The sequence below is a fragment of the Prunus dulcis genome, chromosome 2, assembly GCF_902201215.1.
Source record: "Prunus dulcis chromosome 2, ALMONDv2, whole genome shotgun sequence".
Classification (NCBI taxonomy): domain Eukaryota; kingdom Viridiplantae; phylum Streptophyta; class Magnoliopsida; order Rosales; family Rosaceae; genus Prunus; species Prunus dulcis.
Window position 1 is genome coordinate 1,026,160 of NC_047651.1, and position 24,242 is coordinate 1,050,401.

Below are 24,242 nucleotides of genomic sequence, written 5' to 3' on the forward strand. Positions count from 1 at the left end.
CGATTTCGGAGCATCCGGGACTCCGATTTGCAATCCGTCGAATCCTACGCGATCCTGAAATCACGTAGACCGACATATCCAAAATTCAGCGCGATCCAACGATTAAACGACACTGCACTCACGGATCGCGCGATATGAAAAATCCATTCGGGGCTCAAACGGATTCCTTTCGCCGTGCTCTACGCAACGGCGCAAGCGAAATTCCCAAATTCTTTCTCGATTAAAAAGTCAAATTTTCCCCATTAAAATATGCGAGGGCAAATCGGTCTTTTTGCTAAAAGATATTTTCCTTACTTTTTAGATATTTTCTTTCTTTTTGGATATTTTGTTTTGGGTTCTTACATACAAGTTCCTATAATAGTTTCCTTTAATTTTTAATTATTGTTTGCTCTTTTAAAAAATTTGTTATTATATATATATATATATATATATATATGTGTGTGTGTGATTTTAATTAATTTAAACAATAGATAATTTTTTATTATTAATTGTTAGGTCAGTCTCACAAAAAAAAAAAAAAAAGCCATGTGGCTAGTGAGATTCAATTTTTTTAAAAATTTCTAAGTTTTATAATAGTTTCCTTGATACAAAAAAAAAAAAAAGAGTTGAAGGACGGTTCAAATGAAAATTTTAGTTGGTGAACTAAAATGATACTGGAGCAATAGTTAGGAGACCATTGGGATCAATAACCCTTTTAGAGGAGGATACTCACCTAAAAATACGATTTTGTCCCTCGATTTCACGGAATAATACACAGACTTGACGGATGGACCATCTTGGTACAAAATAAATAGTTTAAGGACGTTTGAATTGAAAATTTTAGTTGATGGACCAAAATGATAATGGAGCAATAATTGAAGGACCATTTAGGTCATTAACCCAAAAAAAAAAAAAAAAAGCAATACAAATAACCAATTGTTGTAGAAGAAGAAGAAAGTATTGTTGTTAAAAGCCCTAAAGTTTAAAAAGCCTTTTGTCCTTTTTTATGCAGCCCCTGGATAGAAATAGGTTAAAGCCCAAGATATGGCGGCCCATGTCTTTTTTTTATAATTAAAATACAAAATTATAGTCTAAAATGGCATCATTTCAACCAGGATTAAAAAAAAACGAAGGCATGCACAAATCTCGTTTAGGCTTTTCGTCAAATACCTAGAGTGCATCTTAATGTCTATAATGATTTTTACAGTGAGAGGAGGTGTAGCTCCTTGCGCGTTATTAGGTCAGTCAATAGTTGTTGGACCATTGTAGTGGTGTAGCTTCGCTTGAGTACTTTGACCCGTTGTAAGAGTATTCGGCAAATATTTGTTTGTTAAAAAAAGTTTAGATAATTTTTGTCAATAAAAGGTTATTTATTTATTTATATTTTTTATTATAGGGAAAGATGGAATTCCATTAATACCAAACGAGACAGTTACAGTTTTGAAAAAAATATAACTAGTGTTTGTGAACCTTATTCCAAAGGTAAGTACACTATTGTTTCACCTTAGCAGACACGTGTTGAGCTCCCGTACTAGTAGCATACAAAATCAGTACCGCTTGTTAATATTCTCGACTGGATGACTAATTACCATTCGCTACTTGTCCCAGCCTCTCTTTTAGTTTTCATTTTCGAAGCTCTGTTTGGCTACGCAGAAAGTGCTGGACTGCGCGAGAGAGAAGCAGACAGAAAATTAGGGTTTCTTGACAATGGCTTTTGCTAATCGAATCCGATCGAGCCTTCCTCTCGTAACCAAGATTCTCAAATCGGATTCGCTCTCCGCCGCCCACGGGTCCAGTGCCCAGCGGTCTGTACTTTGCCCTACTTTCACCAATTCTGAGGTACAGAGATTCTCAAATCACAGAAATGCAAAGAACAGATTTTTACGTGTATGATCTAGTTTCCTTACTTTCTTCATTAGAAATTTTAATAATTTTTTATAAAAAAAATTTCGTTTCTAGATGGCGAAAAATGTGCGTTAACTGAGCGAAACTGATAGATTAGAATCGGTGGAAATTTGAAAGGAAGAAGATTTATGATTCACATTATATGAACTTGCTTTTCTTATTCCTCAGTGTCTCACTTTGTGTTGTGTGTTGCTTTTCTTATTCCTCAGTGTCTCTCTTTGTGTTGTGTGTTTTAATATAAGTTTTTAAAATAAAATTTAGGAGGTCTTTATGTCAACTACAGTTGAATTTTCGGAATGCGGATTCATTGTTTCACATTTGGTACTTGCAGTTGTCAAAGAATTTTTCTACGGCACCTGGGAAGAAGGAAGTGAAGGTTAAGGTAATGAAATTCTTTGGCTTAACATTTTCTGGGATTGTATGCCTGACAATTTTCATTTTGAAAGAAAATTAAATCCTTATCAAGTGCAGGAGTGATGTTTATTATTTATTGAGCAGGGCTTGAAGGTGTTATACAGTTCTTGGATGTTGTATCATTTGTTATGTACACATTTTAATACGAATTAGTGTGTCATTTGTTCGGTTTTAACGGTGTTTGGAAAAAGGAAAACAAATATCTAAATTTATGTTTGGAGGTACAGTAAGATTCAATGGACTTATAATTAGATTTTGTGAAGTGTTAGTAATATAAAACAAGTGATGTATGTGCTTACTGTGTCAGAATTAATCATATTATTTAGATTATATTGATTTGTTCTGCCATGATTGCCAGGTGCCTCTGGTGTTGTTTGGGGGTTCTGGGAACTATGCCTCTGCTTTGTACATTGCTGCAGTAAAAGCTAATGCCCTGGAGAAGGTTGAGTCTGAGATTCTTGACATTGTTGAGTCTACGAAGAGAAGTCCTACGTTTTCTCAGTTCACAAAGGATTTGTCAGTGCCAGCAGATACTAGAGTGAAGGCAATCAATGAAATTTCTGCTCAAGCTAAATTTTCAGATGTTACAAAGAACTTTTTGGGTATGATTAGTGACTCTTTCTAGTTTTAGATTTATTCTTATGTTTTTGTCATTTTTTGTCCTGTATTTCTTTGTACTTTCAAGACTTAAGAGCATTGAATCAAGCAAAGGAAAGTCAGATGTGCTCCCTCCCAATAGAAAGTTAAACCAAAAAATCATAATCCCAAATTAATTTCGTCTTTGGCAGCTCCAAACCCAAATCCTTGTCAGCTCTAAGCCTCAAAAACTCTAAATCGCCACGCATTTTACTTTCTTTGTTCATTTGTCTGCAATTTTTTTTCCTATCTGAAAATTTTCATTGAGGTTTACTAATAAACCAAGAGTAAGAAGGATTTGGTTGGATGCATGAGAAAGAAGCTGGAGGAGAAAAGTACAGATTTGCAGTCAACAATGCAGTGGGTATTTCTAAGTATAAACAGACATAATTGGGTCCTAAAGGGCTTACGCCTCACTTTGCGGGGATTAAAACCTCTTGTGTTACACCTTCATCTTTGAAACATTCATTATTATTTGTTTTGTTATTATTATAAAAGTAGTTACATATTTAAGATGTTTGTATGTAATTGAACTTGGGTAAATATAATCTTCTGTATTATATGTGCCTTGTAAATTTGACAGCTATTTTAGCAAAATTGTGTCCTGGGTATGTGCAATGTACTTTTCACACCAAGGCTTTTTGTCTGCATTATATATGAACACTAATTTGAGAGCTATTATCAAGATTTTGACCTGGCTATGCTCTGTTCATATAATGGCTTTAATAACTGTCTTCGCTGAGGTGTTTTATCATGTTTGCAAGTATGTTCATGAAATTAGGTTTTCTTTTCCTTATTGATCTTTCACTCAACTTTGATCTTGCTTTTAATTCTAATTGATATCATGGTTGCTTAATTAAAACTCTCTCTCTCTCTCTCTCTCTCTCTCTCTCTCTCTCTATACATGTATATGTGTACATACACACATACTAACCCATATACATTTTTTTTTTTTTTGTAGTTCTCTTGTCTCAGAATGGGAGGCTAAAGAACCTTGAAACCATAGCAAAGAGATTTGTGGAGTTGACCATGGCACATAAGGGAGAAGTGAAAGCTATTGTTACATCTGTCATTGTAAGTTGTAGTGCTTTGATGGTAAATTTATTTTTCGTAACAAGTTATATTGCTCGAGTTCGGCTGTAATTTCTAATGTGACTGGTCAATGGTCATTAATTTTACTATTGGTTGGAAATGATCAACATCTATATTATATACTGCCATTTAGTATGATATTTAAAAGAAGAAAGTATCACTGGAATAGTTTTGATTTGATGCAACTTTTTTGGGCAAAAGTACAATGTATGTAGAAGTTTTGTACTCATGAGAATAAAAAGATTGCTTGCAACTATGCTGGGTTTTTGTATTTGAAATGTTGGACTTGGCATAGTGGTTGCAATGCAAGAAGTACTCATACTTCATAGTATCTGTTTTACATAAACTTGTCGTAATGGTATTATGATTTGCTATGCTTTTTATCTACAGAAACGGAAATTTTTTCTGAGTTTTATTCCAAGGGACATAACTGACATTAGTCTTTTTAGTACTTTTAAGCTGTTCTCTTATTACACAATACTTTATTGTGTTTTCTTTGAAATGATTTTGATTGTTGAAATGTGTAGCAGAATTTGGTATGAAACACTTGAACAAAATTAGCATGGTCATTAGTGTCCCTAATGACTTTGGGCTCTAGTCTATGGTTATTTGATTCTAGTTTTTTCTAGTATAATGTGGGCTGCCTGTTTTGAAGCGATATGTTTAAACAAAATGATTAATACCCAGTTTGCTAAATAGGGTGCTCAACTCACCTTTATGCTGGCTTGTTCCTTGGACCTTTTGGGGCTCCATAGTTACAGGTTTACTTGACTCTCTTTTGTTTTGGTTTTGTTTAGCTTTTCTTTGACTTTTAGGGGTTAGGTTCATGTTCGCTCCCCAGCTAGGGGTCTCCTTTTTTCATATAAAAAAATTTCCTTGTTCCGTGGAGATTCCATTTCAGAAACTTATGCTGTTTTTGCTTGAATTACTTTTGTGCTGATTTTGTGCTTGTTTGGGAAACAAATAGTTGTAAATCTCATGGAAAAACTTACTTTGTCATTAATTAGACTTCTTATTATTGGGGTGGTGTTATGAGACGTTTGAGTTTGTGGGCGTGCGTGTGTTTTTTTTAATTTTTTTAATTTTTTATTGAAAAAAAACTGTGTTTTGAAGTATCTGAGGAATTGGCGTTGTATCTAATGCTGTCTTATTGTTGGGGTATCACGAGATGTTGTATGGGTTTGATTTGTGTTCTGTTTATGTACTGCGTTTTGAAGTATCATTTGTGATGACATTGATTATGCCCTGCTACAATTCAGTTGGAAATATAACTTGATACAAGATGGTAGAATTTTCATGGAAGACTTAATATAAGTTGTTCTTTTCGGTAAAATTTTCATCGAAAGGAAATTAAGTTGACTAACCAGTACCAAACTATGCATTGTATATTTTTTATGCCATATTCTGTCTAATTGTTATTCTATGACCAGCCCCTTCCCGCTGTGGAGGAGAAAGAATTGAAGGAGACACTGCAGGAGTTAATTGGACAGGGAAAGAAGGTCATACTTGAGCAGAAGGTATGTAGTGGTCTTTTCACTGCCCTTCAATGCACCAATTGTTTTATAATAGATGGAAATTTGATTCTGTTTTACATGCCAGATTGATCCTAGTATTCTGGGTGGGCTTGTGGTAGAGTTTGATAAGAAGGTGTTTGACATGTCCATTAAGACTAGGGCACGCCAGATGGAGAGGTATTTGCGGGAACCCGCAAACCTTGACAGCCTCTAAATGGTGTTCATGGACTGATACTGCGGTCTCCCCCATTTTTCATGTATCTGTTATTGTCAAAGTTCTAAGAAGGTAAAAAAAAGTTGTTTAATTTTGGTGCTTGAACCCTTTCTAAAAAGATGGAAAGCAACTTGATCTGGATGCCATCTATTTGCAAATAAAAGCTTCTTTTCCGCATTGTTCTGGGCAAGAGACTCGCTAGTTTCATGTTCTTTATCTTCCTGTTTTGTCGCGTTTTTGCCTTTGAAGTCAAAGCTTGTTAAGTTCTGTTATATTGCTGCACAAATATTTATATATAGAGCTGTTCATTGGCTGTGTTTTACAAACGTTCCTTAATTAGTAATGGGGTGATTCGTGTCATCACACTCATTTCAATCGAGGATTATTTAAGTATGAATTGTCCAAAACTAAGATCGGTATGAATTAAGTTTGGGTTAATTTGTATAATTGCTAACCAAAATCCCCACATCTTAACCTGTCACAATCATATCGGAATCCCCTTCGACAATGTGAACTGATCTTCCAACCGTGGTGAGCTTCAGCCTTCTTTTTGCCTCAAAATTTTCATGGGGAGCTTTTGGCCGGAAGATTGGATTGATGAAATGTCTATTCACTTCAATATGGCTAAATCAAGTGCATAAGCAGAATTTGAAGCCATGAGTCATGGTACGAGACATTATTTTCTCAAGGTTTTGTTCAAAGAATTGGGATCCGATGAACGTAACGCTTTACTTAGATAACACAGTTGCCATCAACATTTACTCACAATCAAGGTTCAGACATAATTCTCACGAAACAAAACATATTGAAGTGGGCAGGCATTTCATTGATATGAGCTAATGTACTTCGTTTGACAAAGAGAGTGTCAAGCAAGAGTTTTAATTTAACTAAATTCGCCGTCAATTGTGTAATTATAAATATATAATTAAGTTTCGATTATGGAATTTGAGTAAATTATGTAATTAGTCAATGACTAATTAGATGCTTTTTCTTTTCCAGAGTGTAATCCAGTATTTTCTAGCTTTATGATCATAATCCCGAAAAAAAAAAAAAAAAAAAATTTGCAATTCTTGCATTCTAACATGTGATGTGCCTTTTCCTTCTCCACTAGAATTTGGATGAACTTTTTGTCTCATTGGTTTTTGGTTCTCATGCCTCCCTCCACTTTTCCCCCATAAAAAAAGTATAATGATAGAAACCCCACAATCTATGTGCAAACAGAGGTATAAAGGGTCAAACCAGATCAATCTCTCCACCTTTTTCACCCCATGGTTTGTTGAGGCAGTGTGAGGAAATTTGGTCTTCTTCTGCACCTAGCCAGATTTTAAGACACAGATTCTTTTAATGATACATTCACTTTTGTAAGGTTTGTAATACAAGGTGTGAGATTGAATGAATTCAGGTCATGGGTTGGTGTTTCTTGTCTTTGTAACCAAGCAGGCATGTTGCTTCGGACAGCCTCAAAAGCATGAGATATAGATTCTATCCTGGGACAGCTATCCAAGGACACACGGCTTTTTACGAACACTTGAGTAGCTTGAGAGTTTTGCACTCACTTTTTCCCCAGAAAAAAATGTGAGTGTCGTTTTTGGTTAACAAACATAAGTAACTGAATATTTCATTGGAATTATCTGGAATAATTGAATATGACTCCCTTGTAATCCTGATTTGCCATTTGGCTTTGAAAATGACTGGGAAGTCACAGCTCTTAGCATGCAGGGACAGGAAAATTAGGTGACACAACATACAGGATAGCGAAATTTCGGGTTTATCTAAACGCATGCATACTCCAAGTTAAAAAGAAACCGCAAATTTTCTTTTCTTTTCTATTCCTTTTTATGATTAATGCATAAAGATGGATTAGTGGAAGCCATTTTATATATGATTATGAGAAATCTTAAGTTCGGGTAAGTTTAGACTACACAATCATACAAAGAGTCGTCTTGATGGATAGTCTAGATTAGTAATGGGGAAGCACTGATTATATCGAGACAGTCTGATAAGAGAACATATACCTTATGCACCGGAAATATTGTCTTCTCAAACTTAAGTTGCCAGATTGTGAATCTGATTAAACATAAGATTGAAGAACAACTCAATTATGAAATATTCTCAAAGCAAGTTTAGAAATACTTACTAGAACTGCTTGACAAGAGAACATGTAAATACAAGAAAATGCTAGCGATATAATTACTACGATAAATTTCTTTCCAATTAGTGAACAATATATATATATATAATAAGATGCCTTTCTTTTATTTTGTTACTGGTTATTCTTATTACCCTTTGATCTTCTTCCCTTATAATAATAGAAAATACTTGAAGCAATCAATTAACAATACTGATGGGATGTTCAGTCGAAATTCTTAACAGTGATGAAAAGAGAAATAAAGGAAGAGCAGTTATAACTTTTATCTGGTGAAACTATATCTAGTCTATATATCATGATGCCTATAATTGGTTGTTTCTTCTTTTAGTTAACAAATGAACAAGTCTTGCAAAAGCAAACTTTATTTGTATTTTATTTGTATTTTTATTTGGGTTCGTTTGAGTTGATTTGATCTGATGATATCTTGTGATTGGCTTTTAAGCTGAGTACAGGGTTCTGTGCAGTGCAGGTAAGAAACTATTAATTCTCATTCACTTTGAGTCGGGCCATGGCAACGAGTAAGGCATTTATTTTATTGCATGCCATGCCCATGCCAGTAGTGGGGAGTGGGAGGATATATGTCTAAGGAATATTGCTAGCTGCGCAATCTTAACTTCTAATATGAGATTGAGAATGCAATTTTGACCAAGGAGACCAACTGTAATTGATCCCAAAGTGAGAGAGTTTGCTTGAGAAGCATGCTTTTCATAATTGAGTTATCCCCAACAAGTTTCATGCAACCACTTAAACAATCCATAACACACAAAACAAACTAATTAAGTACAAACATGTGGCAAAAGTGCATGCCACACTTTGCCCAGAGTGTACAAAGAGTACTCTTGTACTCTCTCTCTCTCTCTCTCTCTCTCTCTCTCTCTCTCTCTAGCCATATACTTCAAATTCACGTGTATGTTGATAGGGGGGAGGGTTTGGTCTTCTTGTCTTTGACTCTTTCTTGTCTTTTTCGATGCATTTTTCTTCACTCACAAGGTAATTATATATCATCTTTTGTATATGAGACAGCTACATTTTTGCTTCCACTTCACATAATAATCTCTCTCTCTCTCTCTCTCTCTCTCTCTCTCATATGGGAATTAATGGAGCCATGGAGGTCCCCCTCCAATCCGTTTCCCACTCCACCCATCGACCAACAAACACAATCTCTCTCTCTCTCTCTAACTTTTATATTCATTCATATTTTAAGCAAACCCCACAACCATCACCATTACCACCCCATGAAGCCTTCTCATCATCTTATATAGCTTTCTTTTAGATCTCCATCCTTGAAATTAACCACTTAAATCAGAAACCCCTCAGAAACTGGTCTAGCAATTATAATGCGAAAGCCAGAGTCTATGGGAAAAGAGGAGGGAGCAAACAATATTAACAAGAAGAAGAAGATGATACTGAGCAAGCTTAGGAAGGGGTTGTGGTCGCCTGAGGAAGATGAGAAGCTGATGAGGTACATGTTGACGAATGGACAAGGCTGTTGGAGTGACATTGCTAGAAATGCTGGTCTCCAAAGGTGTGGAAAGAGTTGCCGTCTTCGATGGATTAACTACTTGAGGCCTGACCTCAAGCGTGGTGCATTTTCACCCCAAGAGGAAGAACTTATCGTCCATTTCCATTCAATTCTTGGCAACAGGTACCCTCTCTCTCTCTCTCTCTCTCTCTCTCTCTCTCTCTCTCTCTCTCTCTCTCTCTCTCTCATAAATCTTTAAAGCATAAACATATATATATATAGCACCATTTCGAAATGATACCCTAGAATATTATTAAGTCCTGTTGCTTTTCTTCCCCTTAGTACTATTTTCTTTTCTATCCATTATCGGCCTAGTCATCATCATGATCAGGATCAATTTCTATGCTGTCATTTACAGAGATTATTCGAAGGAAATTTACATATGAACTATTTCCTAACATATATATGGCAATGCTAACTTAAAAGATAGTATGAGTGTATGGACGACTTGAAAAAAATCAACTTAACCAACGATAGGTTTACAGTTTGGCAAGCTTTTCCCAACATATATATATTTATGTAATTTATTTTGGGTGAGATTAAACAATTCCCCATATACATAAATACATTTCAAATCTAAAATTATTTTATGCAATATATGATCTCCATATATGCAGATAGGTAGTTTGTCAGCAAGCTTTTCCACATGCATATATATGCGCTTCTCATTTGATATGGGAAGTGAAGTTCAACAAAGTTGATGATGAAATTAACATTACCCCATTATATTGGATATAAATTAACTTATATGACATTGTGACATACTTGTCACTGACATACACATATACATCCTAATTAACATCTACATATTGCCCCCATTGTTTATTATGAAACTGCTGAAGCCTGAAGTGCAAACTGAAAAACAAAAACTGCAATGGGGGTTCAAACACTTCGAATCCTCAATGCTTTTTTTTTTTTTTTTTCGGGTTCGCACTATGCGGACCTAAACTTAAGGAAGTCTAGCAAAAGTATTGGTGGTATATCACATCTAAGAATGAAAGTCTAGCGTAAGAGTTTACAAGATATTGGGCCTCTTCACCCATTGTCAATTGATTTTTGATCGCATTCTAATATAATATCAAAAAATCTATTGATCTTAAATTAATGCATGTTGAAACCTTTACGTCAAACTTGAATTAGTGTTTTTAGTTTGTAGCTTGTTTGAGAGCTCAATTGACATTTACGCACTAGTATAATTTAAGCAACTAATTAAACATTGCCATGCATTTGTTTTACCAACTAATTATATACGTCTTAATGTTTTTTCTCATTATCAATTTAGGTGGTCACAGATTGCTGCACGTCTTCCAGGACGAACGGACAATGAAATAAAAAACTTTTGGAATTCTGCATTAAAGAAAAGGTTGAAAAAGAACAATATTTCCACGTCCATATCATCACCAAACGATAGTGATTCATCAGAGCCTAGAGATGTCAACATTACTGGAGGGACGACGTTTATGCCCATGCATGACCATGAAATGATGACCATGACCATGTACAACATGGATTCATCTTCCTCATCATCTGCATCCATGCAAGCCATGTTCGTCAACAGCAACACATTATTCGATCCCTTCTCCATGCTTGACCACCGCTATGACATGGCCCATGCAGATGCTACATTGAACGTTAATCCCACATGCTTAGCAAACTTACCAAATATTGGAGACCAGGGGTATTATGGGGATTGTGGAAACTTAGGGGCTGGCCATAAAATGGGGTTAGAAGGTGACCTTTGTGTTCCTGCACTTGAGAGTAGAAGCGTGGAGAGTAATGTGAATGGTCAAGTAGCTGAGAATATAAGCAAGACAATTAACAACCACTTCCATAATAATTGCTTCAATAACACGACGGAAATGATCGGGTTTAAAGTAGATGAGGACATGCTTGGGTTTGGAAATAATGGGCATGGAGAAAACTTGAGAATGGGAGAATGGGATTTTGAGGGTTTCATGCAAGATATATCCTCCTTTCTCTCTTAGTTCAAGCCATTTTGCAAAGCACATTTTGGCGTACACCATTTCCTTCTTTACCAAATTCAAACTACCCTCTTTTTGGTACATGCATGGAATAATATATCTCATCGTTCGTTTAGAGATCAGAAGTGTCAATAGTGATGTAGAAAATAGAATAAGACATGAGGAATATTTGTAATTTGTTAATTGTTTTGTACACAAAAGAATAAAAATGTGGTGGAAGTTGTTAGTGGAATATGTGAAGATGTAAACAGACGTTAATAAGGAGCAAAGTAGATTCAATATATTCAATGTTCTCTCTCTCTCTCTCTCTCTCTCTCTCTCTCTCATATTTTTCTTTTGATGATATCGCTCACATGCACATTTATTCCATATAAGTTCACACTTACCTTCCGTTTGGATGGAGAAATGGGATTTTAAAGAGGCTAGCACCACCAGGCGTTAGATTAAATCCGACGGATGTAACGAGTTTCAACCTTACTAGTCCTCAAAATATTGTCCTCAAGTCAAGAGAGTAATATTGTTTGAATGAATACCTAAAAAATGTCAAACAAAGCAGGGAAAATATTCAGATATGCTTTTCAACGATCCAAACTGCTATTTTTCAATTCTTTATTGATCATCCTTACAAAAAAAAATTATGCAAATTGAAAATCATGAAGGCATCTAATCGGGACCAACAAAATATACGAACACGGTGCTTCAAGTAAAGACTATAATAACAATCATCTAATTGAGTGATTAAATGGTTTCATATTCAAGTGATTTTTTTGAAAAGATTATCTTATCTAAAAATTAGACTGTTCAAATTATTGTAATATAATGCGTAGTGAAGCCTACAAGAGTGTCCCTTAAATAAGCTTATTTGAAGGATCCCTAAACTAAAACTCTATATATATGACACAATATTTTATAGCACCATATTTATGGCACAAGTTATTACTCAACCTGTTAGATTAAAGTATAATGAATGGTTAAGATTAAACAAATTAAAATTTTATTGTTTAAATAAGTATTTATTGAAAATAAATTTTAATTGAGTTTTATATTTCATTAATTTCTCCGCATTTAATTATATTTTCGTTTCAAACCCAACCTTGAAAAGGTTTCATGTACATATACTTGACGCCACGAAAAACATACAAATGAAACACTGTTACCCAAATGAAAAGAAATGTCAAGCAAAAAAGCTAAAAAACAAAACGTAAAAAGGTGAGAACGTCGCCTGAGAGATTCGAACTCTCGCGGGGAAACCCCATGTACTTAGCAGGCACACGCCTTAACCACTCGGCCAAAGCGACTACTTGTTTGTTGTTGGCACGTTTTCTTTATTACTATATGCATACCATTTATTTAAACCCGTCACAATGATCAACAAGAAGCTAAAATAAATTCGAAACCAACACACACCCCCACCCAAAAAAAACTAATTGATAATTTTTCTTTGTTAAAAAAAATCATTTGGAACAATTCCAGATTTTTTTTTTTTTGGGAGCAAATGGCAGCATTGCTCTATGCAACGATGCCGTTTTTAATTAAAGAACAATAGAACTCCCTATTCATTCTTGATTCCCTTTCACCAAGTGCAATGAGTTCTTCATAGGAACCCTAAAATTGAAATGCCTTCCTCCTCTCAGTAGAGAGACCTCTAATTGTTGTGCAAAGCCCTTGGATTTTTAATAAAAATTTCAACGCGCTTCTAATAAAAGCACTTTTAATAAAAGCGTTTTGACCAAAAATGTTTTCTATAGATGCTATTCCTAATATGCATATCTTCCAGTGCTACCTTCTTTTTTGAGAAAAGAGCTGTAGTATTATTGATGAAAGGAATAGGTAATAAGTACCAAAAAAATTAGGCTATGTCGTCAGAGATTAGGCGAGTTTCTCTACACATACGAACTCGGTCGTCGGACTAACTGAGTAGCCTTATCCGCTCAACCACAAAAGCAGAGTCAAGACCTGGTAATGGATCATACCATCACTGTGAGCCGCCTATCACAGAATTCCACATGGCTATTTCATGGCTGGGTTACCCTTATGCCAACCCAATCATATCTGATGCCTCAGGTGTCGATGATAAGATTCCCAGCTAATTAAAGTCAAACGGGACTAAGTGTGAATCAATGCTCGGGCCTTCGAACACCGACCTGACCATTATGGTGCCATGAATGACTAGAGGCACATTAATGATCGACAAGACTGATCAGACCCTTGTAAAGTCAAATCACTCTACCCATTTGATAGGCCAAGCATCGCCTTACCCTTTGATCCCCGAATGAGCAGGCTGGTGATGGAGAGGGATCATTTAATATACCTCCCATCCAAAACTAGATGTCGCTTTATTACACAACCCCTGCCAGATAAGTATGGTGATCAGAACATGTCATTTAATGTGATCCAGGCCCACTAGGGGGAAGGAAGATAAATATCTCCCCCTCTAGATATCTATCTCTCCTTCTCCCCTCTATAAATACCCTTCACCTACATCATGACAGAGGTAATAAATATTCTCACCTTGAAAACCCTACATCCATTCTCTCCACTTTACAACTATTTCTGACTTAACTATCGAAGGGGGTTCAATTGGAATCAACCCCAGTTCGCTCCTATTCTGATAGGTGTTCAAAGCGTGCAAGTCTTCTACAAAAAGCATTTCAACCCGGAAGGCTGGACCCAAGTGCAGACTATACAATACACGAGAAAGATACGCGGTTTACAAGAACCTTACCATAGATAGAGTACCCCCGAAACGCTTTGAGCAGAAATGTTTTCTATAGAAGTTGTTCCTAACGTGCGTATCTTCCAGTGCTACTTTAACACTGATATTGCTTATTATTGGAAAACAAGCCCAATAAGGAAACCGGCCATAAAGAAACTGTTTGCCAGACCTTAAGTTCAAGCCCATGAGGTGTTTAACTTGTCGGCTGAATCATGAGACTCAAGCCCACCGACTGTGCTTCCAAGTTTCCCACGAATGATAAATATGACCAATAATTTGATGTTCATATCTCTGAAAATAAAAATAAAAATCATAATGTTCTCAATAACGAACCTTAAAATTAACTGAGTATATCCTACTACCCAACTATTTATTGAATTACTAATTTACTCAAATATAAAATGACCAAAAAAGGTATATTGAATTGTGAAACAAATATAATTTTAATAAGTACTCACCATATTCAACTCTAATCAAATGTAGAGAAGTTTTCGTAGCTTTGTGCCCACGGTGAACAACGCAACAAGCAAGATAAATGCCGAGCGAATTTCACGACGATTTGGTGTCGGCTCAGATGAACTTCCTGGTGGGTTATGTCCTTGCGGAAAGGGTGTATTTTGGTTTTTGAATTTCTTACTGTGAATAGCTTTGGTTCTTCGTTTTTCCATAACTAGAATAGACGGCTTTCATTTTCATATTAAATGCTTTATATTACTTAATATTTTCTCTTCTCGTCCATGTTATTTTTTGTTTGTTTTTGTTTTTTGTGTGTGTGCGTGTGGGTATTATTCATCTCTGAGTTGTGCGAACATCATCATTCTTGCTGTTATTGTGCCCCACATTTCGATGTAGACTGTAGTGTGTAGTAAATATTAACACTTAAATCTGCGTTTTGCAATTTTGATGAATTTCACTTTTCAAAGTGTTCAACGATACATTGTGTTGTTGAATTATTTGGTGAAATAAATCTATTCAGAGTCTGGTCAATGAAGGCTTCTCTGAATTAATTTTACCCAAAAAAAGGAACCCATAAAACTTTCATAAGATAATAGAACATATTTGGAGGGTAGCAAGTTCTTCTGAAAATAAGAAATAAATAAAAAAAATCATAAGGATTTACAAGAATCAAGTTTTGAATTGAAGGAGCTGGCAAATCTATTCCCACAACAACTTATGAAGTTAAAGATTTTGATGCAAACCCAAAATATGTAAAGAGGGCACAAATTCATGTAAAAAGAGAAACCTGGTTTAGGATTGATATTAAGGTGTTGTGTGATTAGGGTGTACCATGGGTATGTTTGGTAGTTAAATAGGATGAACTTAGTTAATTTTACATTTTAATTTAAATATTAGGGTGTACTCAACTAATTTTAGGGTTCAGCAGCACTCTAAGGAAAACATGGTTTGTATGTGAAAACAATAACAAGGATACCAAACGTGTTGAGAATATTATCCTATATCGGAAATAAAAACCTTGACTTAGTAATGTAAATGATCTTAAGTCTCTCTATCCATTATCAATTGATTTCGAGTGGATGCTATGCTAGACGAGGTAAAACCCTAAAAACTTTGAATTTTAGTGCAAACGAAAGGCAAGACAGAGAGCATAGAATTGCATATATATATATATATATATATATATATATATATATATATGACAGAAACAATGGCTCTTCATGGCTCGGGTGTTACAATTAAGATCCTCACCACACCAATATTGTTCAATAAATCTCAAATAGAGAACGATTAATTCTAAGATATTTGGCCTTCACATTGATCCTCCAATGATGCAAATGCTCTTCGGCCGCTTATATATGTTTTGAATTATATCACATTGAAGCTAGTCTGTTGACCAAATAACCTACTACTATTTTTCACTATATACTGATGATTTTTTCCCTTAAAAGATAACTGTGTACGCATAGCAACAGATAGATTGATGTATTACCTGCGTTTCATGGATGATGGATGTAAAAGCTTTTCGTCTTTATTGCTTATAATTATATTTGTATATATGTGAGATCTGGTTTGTGAGCAAATGATGATGATGATGGAAGCGAGGGAGTTGAATTCATAATGTCTTGGTCTGCAAAAGCAAAAGCAAAAGCTATTCCTCATATTGGATTAATATATGTCACCTCACTTTAATTCTATAATCATCACTACCATACATGGCCAACCTTCTATCTCAATCCATCTCGTCTATCTTTAAAAGAAAGCAATATGTCTATCCAATTTAATTAACTTGTATTTATTGTGCTCTCTCTCTCTCTCTCTCTCTCTCTCTCTCTCTCTCTCTCTCTCTCTCTCTCTCTCTCTCTCCTTCCTTTTAAATTAATTTTTTAATTTCAAAATCATCATGTATGTGAATAATTTAAGTGATAAAAAAGCAAATCAGTAGAGGATCATATTTTGCATCAGATAATATTAAAATTTGTTTGAACTCAGAATACATAAAACTTGGATTTTAAACTTGAATGCATTAATTAACCACCTTCAAATGTATAAACTGGTTCCTTTTTGCTTTTCTTTTCTTGATGGTCCGGAAGAGGTAAGAAAGTTAAAGATCTCTTATAGCATATAGAGAAGAGAAATACCACTAAACAAAAAGATAAATGATAATTAGATTAGTTAGACGCCTATATACATTTTCTTCTAGTAATCTAACTTTAGTGGTTATATAACTAATGGAGCACATTAGCATAAAATTAATTAAGGGCATGTTTGATAACCATTTCGATTTTCAATTTTTAGTTTCTAATTTCATGTTTTCATTTTTAAAAAAAATGAAAACATGAATCTTGCTTGGTAACTAATTTTAGTTTAAAAAAAATAAATTGAAAACTGAAAACTGTTTAAAAGTTGTTTGATAACTAATTTCAGTTTTATGTGGAACTTGGAAATGAAATTTTTTAGGGGGTCAAATTATGAATTTGAGATGACAGAATGAAAGTGCGCGTTATAAAGAGTTTGTAGTATTTTGTGTGGTGATTTTTGTGGATTTCAAATGAATTTTAAGTGAATTTTGGATCTAGCGAATCTGACACTCGGACTAAGTCCACGGTCGAACAAGAGAGCTGAGTGGTCGGGTCCAAGTTGGGAGGTCCCAAGTACCTAGTCTTGGTAATTGAAGTGCAATGTATGTGTGATGATGTAAAATTTGTGAATGAGAAAGAAGGGCAAAGTGTTGATGTTGGCTCACCTAAAGATGTGGAAGGAGTGAAGGAAACAGACAGTCAAAAGAGCTGTAGTCGTTCTGACTGGGCTCTGACACTCGAGAGGAAACTAAAGGCGCTCGAGCGGCATAGTGGTACTTCTAGCCCAGACCTAGGCGCTCAAGTGACAAAACTTAAACTCGAGTGGACGCAGGTGTTCGAATGGCATGAGCGGCATAGAGCAGGAGGAGCGAATCCAGAGCATATCCATGGCGAATCCGGACAAATTTTCTCCTAGTTTTGGGGTCCTTTAAGTTTCCTATTCCTTATATGATTGTACTAAAGCCCTATGACATATAAATAGGCACTTTAGAGCTAGGCTATTATAATGTGAGAAAGCTAAGGCATCAAATTGAAAAAAGAGAGCTAGGGTTTTTGAGAGATCAAAGGGGGTTTTTCATTGTAACCAAATGAGTTCTTTCATATTAGTGACTTTATCGGGGATCACTAAGAGGACGTAGACACAACATTGAACCTCTATAAATTCTTGAGTTCTTTGTGTGGGTGTTTTTTTTTTTTTGGTTTGTGTGTGCTTTATCTTTGTGTGGCTTGTGTGTGATAGTTGCTTAGTCGATTAACGACAAGGTTTTAGAGTGTTTTCACATAACACAAAGAAAATGAAAACGAAAAACACTCTCAAGATGTTTTTAAAAATAAAGGTAACTTTGAAAATTAATTTTCAACTTTTCTAAAATAAAAAACGAAATTTGTTACCAACTAAGTTTTCATTTTTCAGTGTTTTCTTTTTCTTAAAAAAAAGTAAAAATAAAATAGTTTTCAAACGGGTTGTAAGGTATTTAATAATCAGCTGTTAGATTTGGATATATATGTATATCTGTTAGACTGGGTGCTGCCTTTAACATTAGCATAATATTTATTTATTGTCAGCCTTTTAGCGGAAAGGATATACAGGAAATGCTAAAGCGTGCTTACTTTGCTATAATTCCTGAGACGTAAAAGGAGAGACAATTCGGTGTAAAGCAAATACTAAAGGACCAGATCAAGAGACCCTCTCCCGTAATTCTCGGATTAAATTTCAAAGTGTATGGAATTTGGCTCCACTGAGCATCATGGCTCAGACCTAATAATTATATGGCTTTTCATCATCCAGCAGATTTCTTACCTAGGGCATTGACTTTTAAAAAAAAATAAAAAAAAAGAAAGAATCCCTTTTAAAGGTTATATTTTACATTCTGAAACATTTTAGAGGGTGGCCCACTTGCATAGGCTATTATCAAAAAATGTCGGGGTGTTATTAGCCATATAAGGCTAGAGGAATTTCAGTATAAAAGCCACAAGTTTAAACAAGTCAAATATAAATCGTAGTGCTTAAAATTATCAATACAACTACAATTTTTAATTTCTTTTAAACAGAAACTACATGTAGAGAGTATATTATAAACAAACACTGAACTCACAAAGAGTTGAAGCAATTATTACAACTTAAAGAAATTGTAAACACACACACAAGTGAGTAAACGCCGCTGAACCACCTCATTTGTCTCCAAATCCACCAACGAAACCAATACATTGCTAGTTCATTGTCACCAAAGATTCCAAGGACAACAAAACCACAAGAGCCGCCAACGAAATTATCTGCCACCCAAGTCCAACAAAAAAACTAGTAAACAACCCCAAAAGAGAAGGGAGGACATGGAGGAGAGGAAAGTAGAGGAGGGGAGAAAGGGGATGGCCGGAGAGGGGCGGGGAAGGAGGCCACCAAGGCCCCCAGGGGAGCAAAGTTCTTGAGACTAATATATCATATTTTGTTTTGTTAAGTTTCGGATTTGATATTTTTACATTCGATCATTAGCGGCACACATGTACAACCAATTCCACATACTTCATTCAAGTCAAGCACGTGAATATCATGTACTGGATAGACACCCAATAGTGGTGGAACCCCTCACTTATATATCGTGTTTTATTTTTTCAAGTTTCTATTATTATATATTTTTACATTCTTAGAATTTTGGTACAAGAGATTAAGAGATATTATCAAACTTATATGTGGAATAAATAATTCAAATAGTTTTTTTTTTTCTTTTTTTTGCCAAAGTTAGGAAGGGTGAGGGGTGTTTTTTCATTCACACACTACTAATGTGTAATAGGGGTTAGAGACCACATGTCCGCAAGGCTCTTTTTCACTGAACTAGACCACTACAAATCATTCAAATAGTTAAGTAGTGTAATTATGTGTGACAAACTGTATAGGAAAGCAAGGTTCAAATGTGAATTATTTGATATAACTTTATACAAGTTTGTAAAAAAACTTGTATGATTATTCTTTGTGATCAATGGTTTCAATCTTTCCTACTAAGCGAAGCATTCTTTGACTCATAGCCTCATATCATCACAACCTAAAGCCAACTATAGCCAAGCCAACCCCACAACACAACAGAAAACAAAAGCAACTTCTCTTTATCCAGTTTAAAACCCCTCCAAAAACCCCATTCCCATGTCAGAGTTACAATTCTCTCACTCACTCACTCACTCACTCACTCTCTCTCTCTCTCTCTCTCTCTCTCTCTCTCTCTCTCTCTCTCTCTCTCTCTCTCTCTCATGGAGCATGATCAAGACCAAGAAGCTCTATTTCATTCATACCCTTTTGCATATTACGTGCAAAGCCCATCAACTATCTCCCATGCCAACAGTGCCGATATCCGGAACACCATCCCCGAATCTGAATTCCAATCCCCAACCCGACCTGAACCAACAAACCCGACCCTTCACGAAGAGGCCTCCCGCTTCACTCTCTCACACTACTCCTCCTCCCGCGGATCCAGCCACTCATTCTTGCACCAGAAGAAGATCTCATACGACGCACGTAGCAACGGAACGGGCACCGAAAATGGAGTAAACCGTTTGATTATTGTGGACGGCGGTGGCAAGGGCGATGATGGTGGTGATGAAGATGATGATGAGGAATATTACTATGGTGTGAGAAAAACATCAAGGTGGTGGAAGACGTATTGTTCATATCGTAATTCAGATTCGTGTGTATGGATTTGTATGCAAATAAGTTGGAGGGCTATGTTGAGCTTGTGCATTGCATTGCTTGTGTTTTACATTGCTACAAAGCCCCCTCCACCCAAAGTGTCAATTAAGGTACGTTCAAATATTGATCCATCCCTCCAAAAGTACTCTGTTTTATTTTTCAAATTTTGTATGTTCCATTTGAAGCTTATAAATGCTCGTTTGGGGTTGTATGTTCCATTTGAAGCTTATAAATGCTCGTTTGGGGTGATTCTGAATAGGCCAGAATCATTTCTAGGAAGAAGTACCTCCCACATGCTTCTCCAGAAAATAAATGATTTTAAGTGATTTTGAAAAGAAGTACCTCCCATGTCCATAAAATCACTTAAAACGATTATTTAGAGAAATAATTCTCCATAAAAGTGATTATTTGCCTATTCAAAATCACTCCCAAACGAACCCTAACCATTCCTAATTTTTTTTCTTCCCTAGAAATTAGAATTTAGGAAGCATTAAACATATATATTCTAGCACTCTTATTTTGTTATTACAAAAGACTATGTCTAGTAGCATGTGACATACGATGAGTGAGGTGTGGCCCAAAAGAATATAATAATGGATTAAAGTAGTATGATAAACCACCACAATAATATTCTAACAAAAGTATGATAAACCACCACAATAATATTCTAACAAAAGTATGATAAACGACCATAATAAAATTCTAATAAATATGATTTTCTTTTTTGGGATTATGCCAATGACCATTTGAGTTGGTTGGAATTTGTCTCCATTTTATTGTAAAAGGCGTAATTTGTTTAATCAACGAGAGAATGAGATATTCGAATTCGGTATATGTTTCAACATTAGAAAGAGGAATACTATTAGACTAGTAATTAGATAGTGTATTAGAAGAGATTATAAATTTAAATCTCATAAATAAATATAGGGTTTTATACTTATTTTGTAAATCAATGCCCTTGTGTTTGATAACTGAAAAGTTGTATCATTGGTTGGATTGAAAAAAAAAAAAAAAAGGCCTGTAAAGTATTGGAAACAGGCCATAAGAAATTCATATATGCTTGACCTTGGGATTGAGTTGAGATGTGTTAACCCAATAAAGAAGAAGCAACTTAAAGTTCATACGTCAAGTGACTCAAAGCACAAGACGAATATAAACTCAAATCACCTAAAATGGCCCACAGACTGATCTTCTAGTTGGCCCAAACTTCTCCCTTTAACATTGTTATGCACCTAGTAATATAATGGAAGGAATCGTGAAAATTTTGTAATGCCTAAGCCGCAAGGACCAAAGCCCCCAAAACAAAAAGAAAAACCAACCAACAAAGTATAAAGTTTACACAATAATGTTTCTAACTACAGTTTCTAGGTAGTTCCTACTCTACTACAGTTTCTAGGTAGTTCCTACTCTACTATTGCGTGATATATGATAGTCAAAACTGCATGCAGATGGCAGGAATTGGCGAATTTGGACTAGGGGAAGGAGTGGATGGCTCGGGTGTCACCACTAAGATCCTCACCTGCAATTGTTCCATAAATCTAATAATAGACAACAAATCGAAGCTCTTTGGCCTTCACATTCATCCTCCAACAATCCAAATGCGCTTCGGCCGCTTACCTTTTGCTTTATCACATGTAAGGATCAATATGGATGAAGTCACTTCTTAATTTAGTGCCAAAGTTTTAGCTGAATTCCCTTTATTTTTATGTGCTAAGAGTAAATTAGCTATAGTCCTTGAATTATTACTTGATTTTTAGATTGTATAGTTCTCAAACATTTAATAATGGTGTGTCACTTTGGCTCTTCCGTCAATGTTTATTAGTTTTTCTATCTTTTTTAGAGCAAAATGTTTACTCACACCGTACATCCTTCACTTTTCTTCTTATATTTCATAAAAAATTAAAGTTGCAACTTCAAATTCAGGATGAAAAAGAGCATGGCAACTTGAACTTGAGATGAAATAGAAGAAGAAATGAAAGGTGAGCGGTTATGTGAGTAGACATTTTCATCCTTAATTTGATAGAAAAGCAAACGGATTAAATTTTAGAGAAGAACCAAAGTGATACACAATTAAAAGCTGGAGCACAGTTGAAGGATTGCAGCTACAATTGACTCAAGTCCATCGTCATTGATTAAATTTTGCAGGGACCAAAGCTATATGCTGCTGAGAGTGGGTCATCAAAATTCAAGTTATATGCTGGAACAAGGAATAAGCCAATGTATGGTGCCGGAAGAAGCATGGAGGACATGCTAGAGTCAGGGAAGGGTTTGCCATTGGTCCTTCGAGTGAGCTTGCGCTCAAGTTTTCATGTCGTTTGGAACCTTATTAAGCCTAAATTCCACCACCAAGCTGAATGCTTGCTTGTCCTTCATAGGGCATATGATAAAAAGCATCGCACTCAGACATACAATAGCACCTGCATAATGACTTAGTCTATCAATTATGTACACCCCTCTCTACAAGAAAATCTGAGAATTTTAAATTTTTTTTTTTTCTGAAACCAAAAAGGAAAAAGAAAGAGAGAGAGAGACGAAAAAATGTCAACCAGAAAAGGAAAAGGGACTCAGATGTTGCTGACGGCCAGTCCTCTTGAAACTTTACATGTGATGTTGTAAGAAATCTACATATAAATAAATGTATAATCTCAAAAGCTCTCAAAGTTATTTTCAGTGGACATGTTTTCTCTTTTACTCCTGACATATTATGTTATTGTATAAATAATTAAAATCGATCACATAGAATTATGTTTTAATATGCGATTATGATGGACAGTATATATCATATTACTACTTAGCACAAAAACATTATACTATATTTTCAGTTATATATTTGTTGATCCCAAATTTGTATATATTTTGTGTCTTTCAAAACTATGAAACAAGAACTAAGAAAATAGTGTTTGAACAATCGATCGGGGTAAGAGCAGTTCCAGCAACAAGGGGTGGGGGTGTTTAGGCCCGAAAACCGTTTCCAGCGACAAGGGTTGGCCAGGGCAAGAGGTAGGGAACACGAAACCAGGCCAGACCTTAGGCAAGATGAGCCCGAGTTCAAGCCCGATTGGCTGACATCAGCAACAACAACAATAACAACAACAACAACAACAAAAATCTACAAAAAAATTCAGATTTAAAAAAAATAAATACTTAGTCATAGTTTTCACTTTCCACACCAAACTCTATATAAATTTCTCTCTTCATATCTTATGTGAATAGTTGTTGTCATAACAATAGGTGGAAACACCACAACCTTTTACAAGGATAGTCATTATTCACATAAATAATAGCTGCCCTAACCCTCCTTACCATGACAAATTACAAACTGGTGAAAGTGCTCTAAAGAATAATTGGTGGCAGAGATCATTGGAATGCGACTATATTCAGCAAATGTGGCATGCATAGATCACAAAGCCTGTTTTAGTGTACGATCCGACAGCCATGCACTAAAGTCATTCGGAGTTAGAGCATGATGATGTAACATGTGACATGTGACATTTAATATTCCATTTGCAATGACTGACAGCCACAACATCCCACCTTTCAATTACATAATGAAATATATATTTAATATTAATATAATCAGCATTAATATTATAATGCCTAAATGGAGGCTGGAGTAGGTGATTTGTCAATTAGTTCGGTCAATCACATTAATAAAAAAAGTGGTGAAATAATATTTGGTTATATTTGTGATCGTGATAAAAGGTATTAGTCATTTTTTTCTTTTTACTTTTTTGATGATTAAAAAAGTTTTTAGTTATATTTTTTGCTTTTTTTTTTTTTAATGACTAAAGCCTTTAGTAAACCTCACAATAGTCACCAAATGTCACTAAATAATGATTACTGTTGTCACTTTTTTTTTTGGTAATGTCAACACATTAATTAGGTTTTGTGTTGATAATTAGCCCG

At 35.2% G+C, this 24,242-nt stretch overlaps 3 protein-coding genes and 1 non-coding gene across 4 annotated transcripts; 3 read left to right on the forward strand and 1 right to left on the reverse strand.

Annotated features, from left to right (window-relative positions):
• The first annotated feature begins 1,585 nt into the window (after positions 1-1,585).
• On the forward strand, positions 1,586-6,161 carry LOC117618595 (ATP synthase subunit O, mitochondrial). Its single transcript, XM_034348235.1, has 6 exons — positions 1,586-1,818; positions 2,216-2,266; positions 2,657-2,900; positions 3,896-4,008; positions 5,457-5,543; positions 5,626-6,161. Exons 1-6 carry the CDS (start codon positions 1,687-1,689, stop codon positions 5,752-5,754), a joined length of 756 nt encoding a protein of 251 aa, XP_034204126.1. The 5' UTR covers positions 1,586-1,686; the 3' UTR covers positions 5,755-6,161.
• Positions 6,162-9,191: 3,030 nt separating this feature from the next.
• Positions 9,192-11,664, forward strand: LOC117619004 (transcription factor MYB83). Its single transcript, XM_034348820.1, has 2 exons — positions 9,192-9,548; positions 10,708-11,664. Exons 1-2 carry the CDS (start codon positions 9,241-9,243, stop codon positions 11,408-11,410), a joined length of 1,011 nt encoding a protein of 336 aa, XP_034204711.1. The 5' UTR covers positions 9,192-9,240; the 3' UTR covers positions 11,411-11,664.
• A 959-nt stretch (positions 11,665-12,623) lies between these two features.
• On the reverse strand, positions 12,624-12,705 carry TRNAS-GCU. The gene has a single exon. It is a non-coding gene; the product is annotated as a tRNA-Ser (tRNA).
• Positions 12,706-19,900: 7,195 nt separating this feature from the next.
• On the forward strand, positions 19,901-22,911 carry LOC117617324. Its single transcript, XM_034346659.1, has 3 exons — positions 19,901-20,446; positions 21,785-21,970; positions 22,482-22,911. The coding sequence occupies exons 1-3, from the start codon at positions 19,901-19,903 to the stop codon at positions 22,767-22,769; spliced, it is 1,020 nt and encodes a 339-aa protein (XP_034202550.1). The 3' UTR covers positions 22,770-22,911.
• The last annotated feature ends 1,331 nt before the right edge of the window (positions 22,912-24,242 follow it).

Excerpts from the sequence above, each read along its gene's own strand:
- LOC117618595 (XM_034348235.1), top strand. The coding sequence starts at position 1,687 with ATGGCTTTTGCTAATCGAATCCGATCGAGCCTTCCTCTCGTAACCAAG. Across the intron at positions 4,009-5,456 it reads CTATTGTTACATCTGTCATT|CCCCTTCCCGCTGTGGAGGA; the intron begins GTAAGTTGTAGT and ends TTCTATGACCAG. Across the intron at positions 5,544-5,625 it reads AGGTCATACTTGAGCAGAAG|ATTGATCCTAGTATTCTGGG; the intron begins GTATGTAGTGGT and ends TTTACATGCCAG.
- LOC117619004 (XM_034348820.1), top strand. The coding sequence starts at position 9,241 with ATGCGAAAGCCAGAGTCTATGGGAAAAGAGGAGGGAGCAAACAATATT. Across the intron at positions 9,549-10,707 it reads CATTCAATTCTTGGCAACAG|GTGGTCACAGATTGCTGCAC; the intron begins GTACCCTCTCTC and ends TTATCAATTTAG.
- LOC117617324 (XM_034346659.1), top strand. The coding sequence starts at position 19,901 with ATGGAGCATGATCAAGACCAAGAAGCTCTATTTCATTCATACCCTTTT. Across the intron at positions 20,447-21,784 it reads CACCCAAAGTGTCAATTAAG|ATGGCAGGAATTGGCGAATT; the intron begins GTACGTTCAAAT and ends AACTGCATGCAG. Across the intron at positions 21,971-22,481 it reads TACCTTTTGCTTTATCACAT|GGACCAAAGCTATATGCTGC; the intron begins GTAAGGATCAAT and ends TAAATTTTGCAG.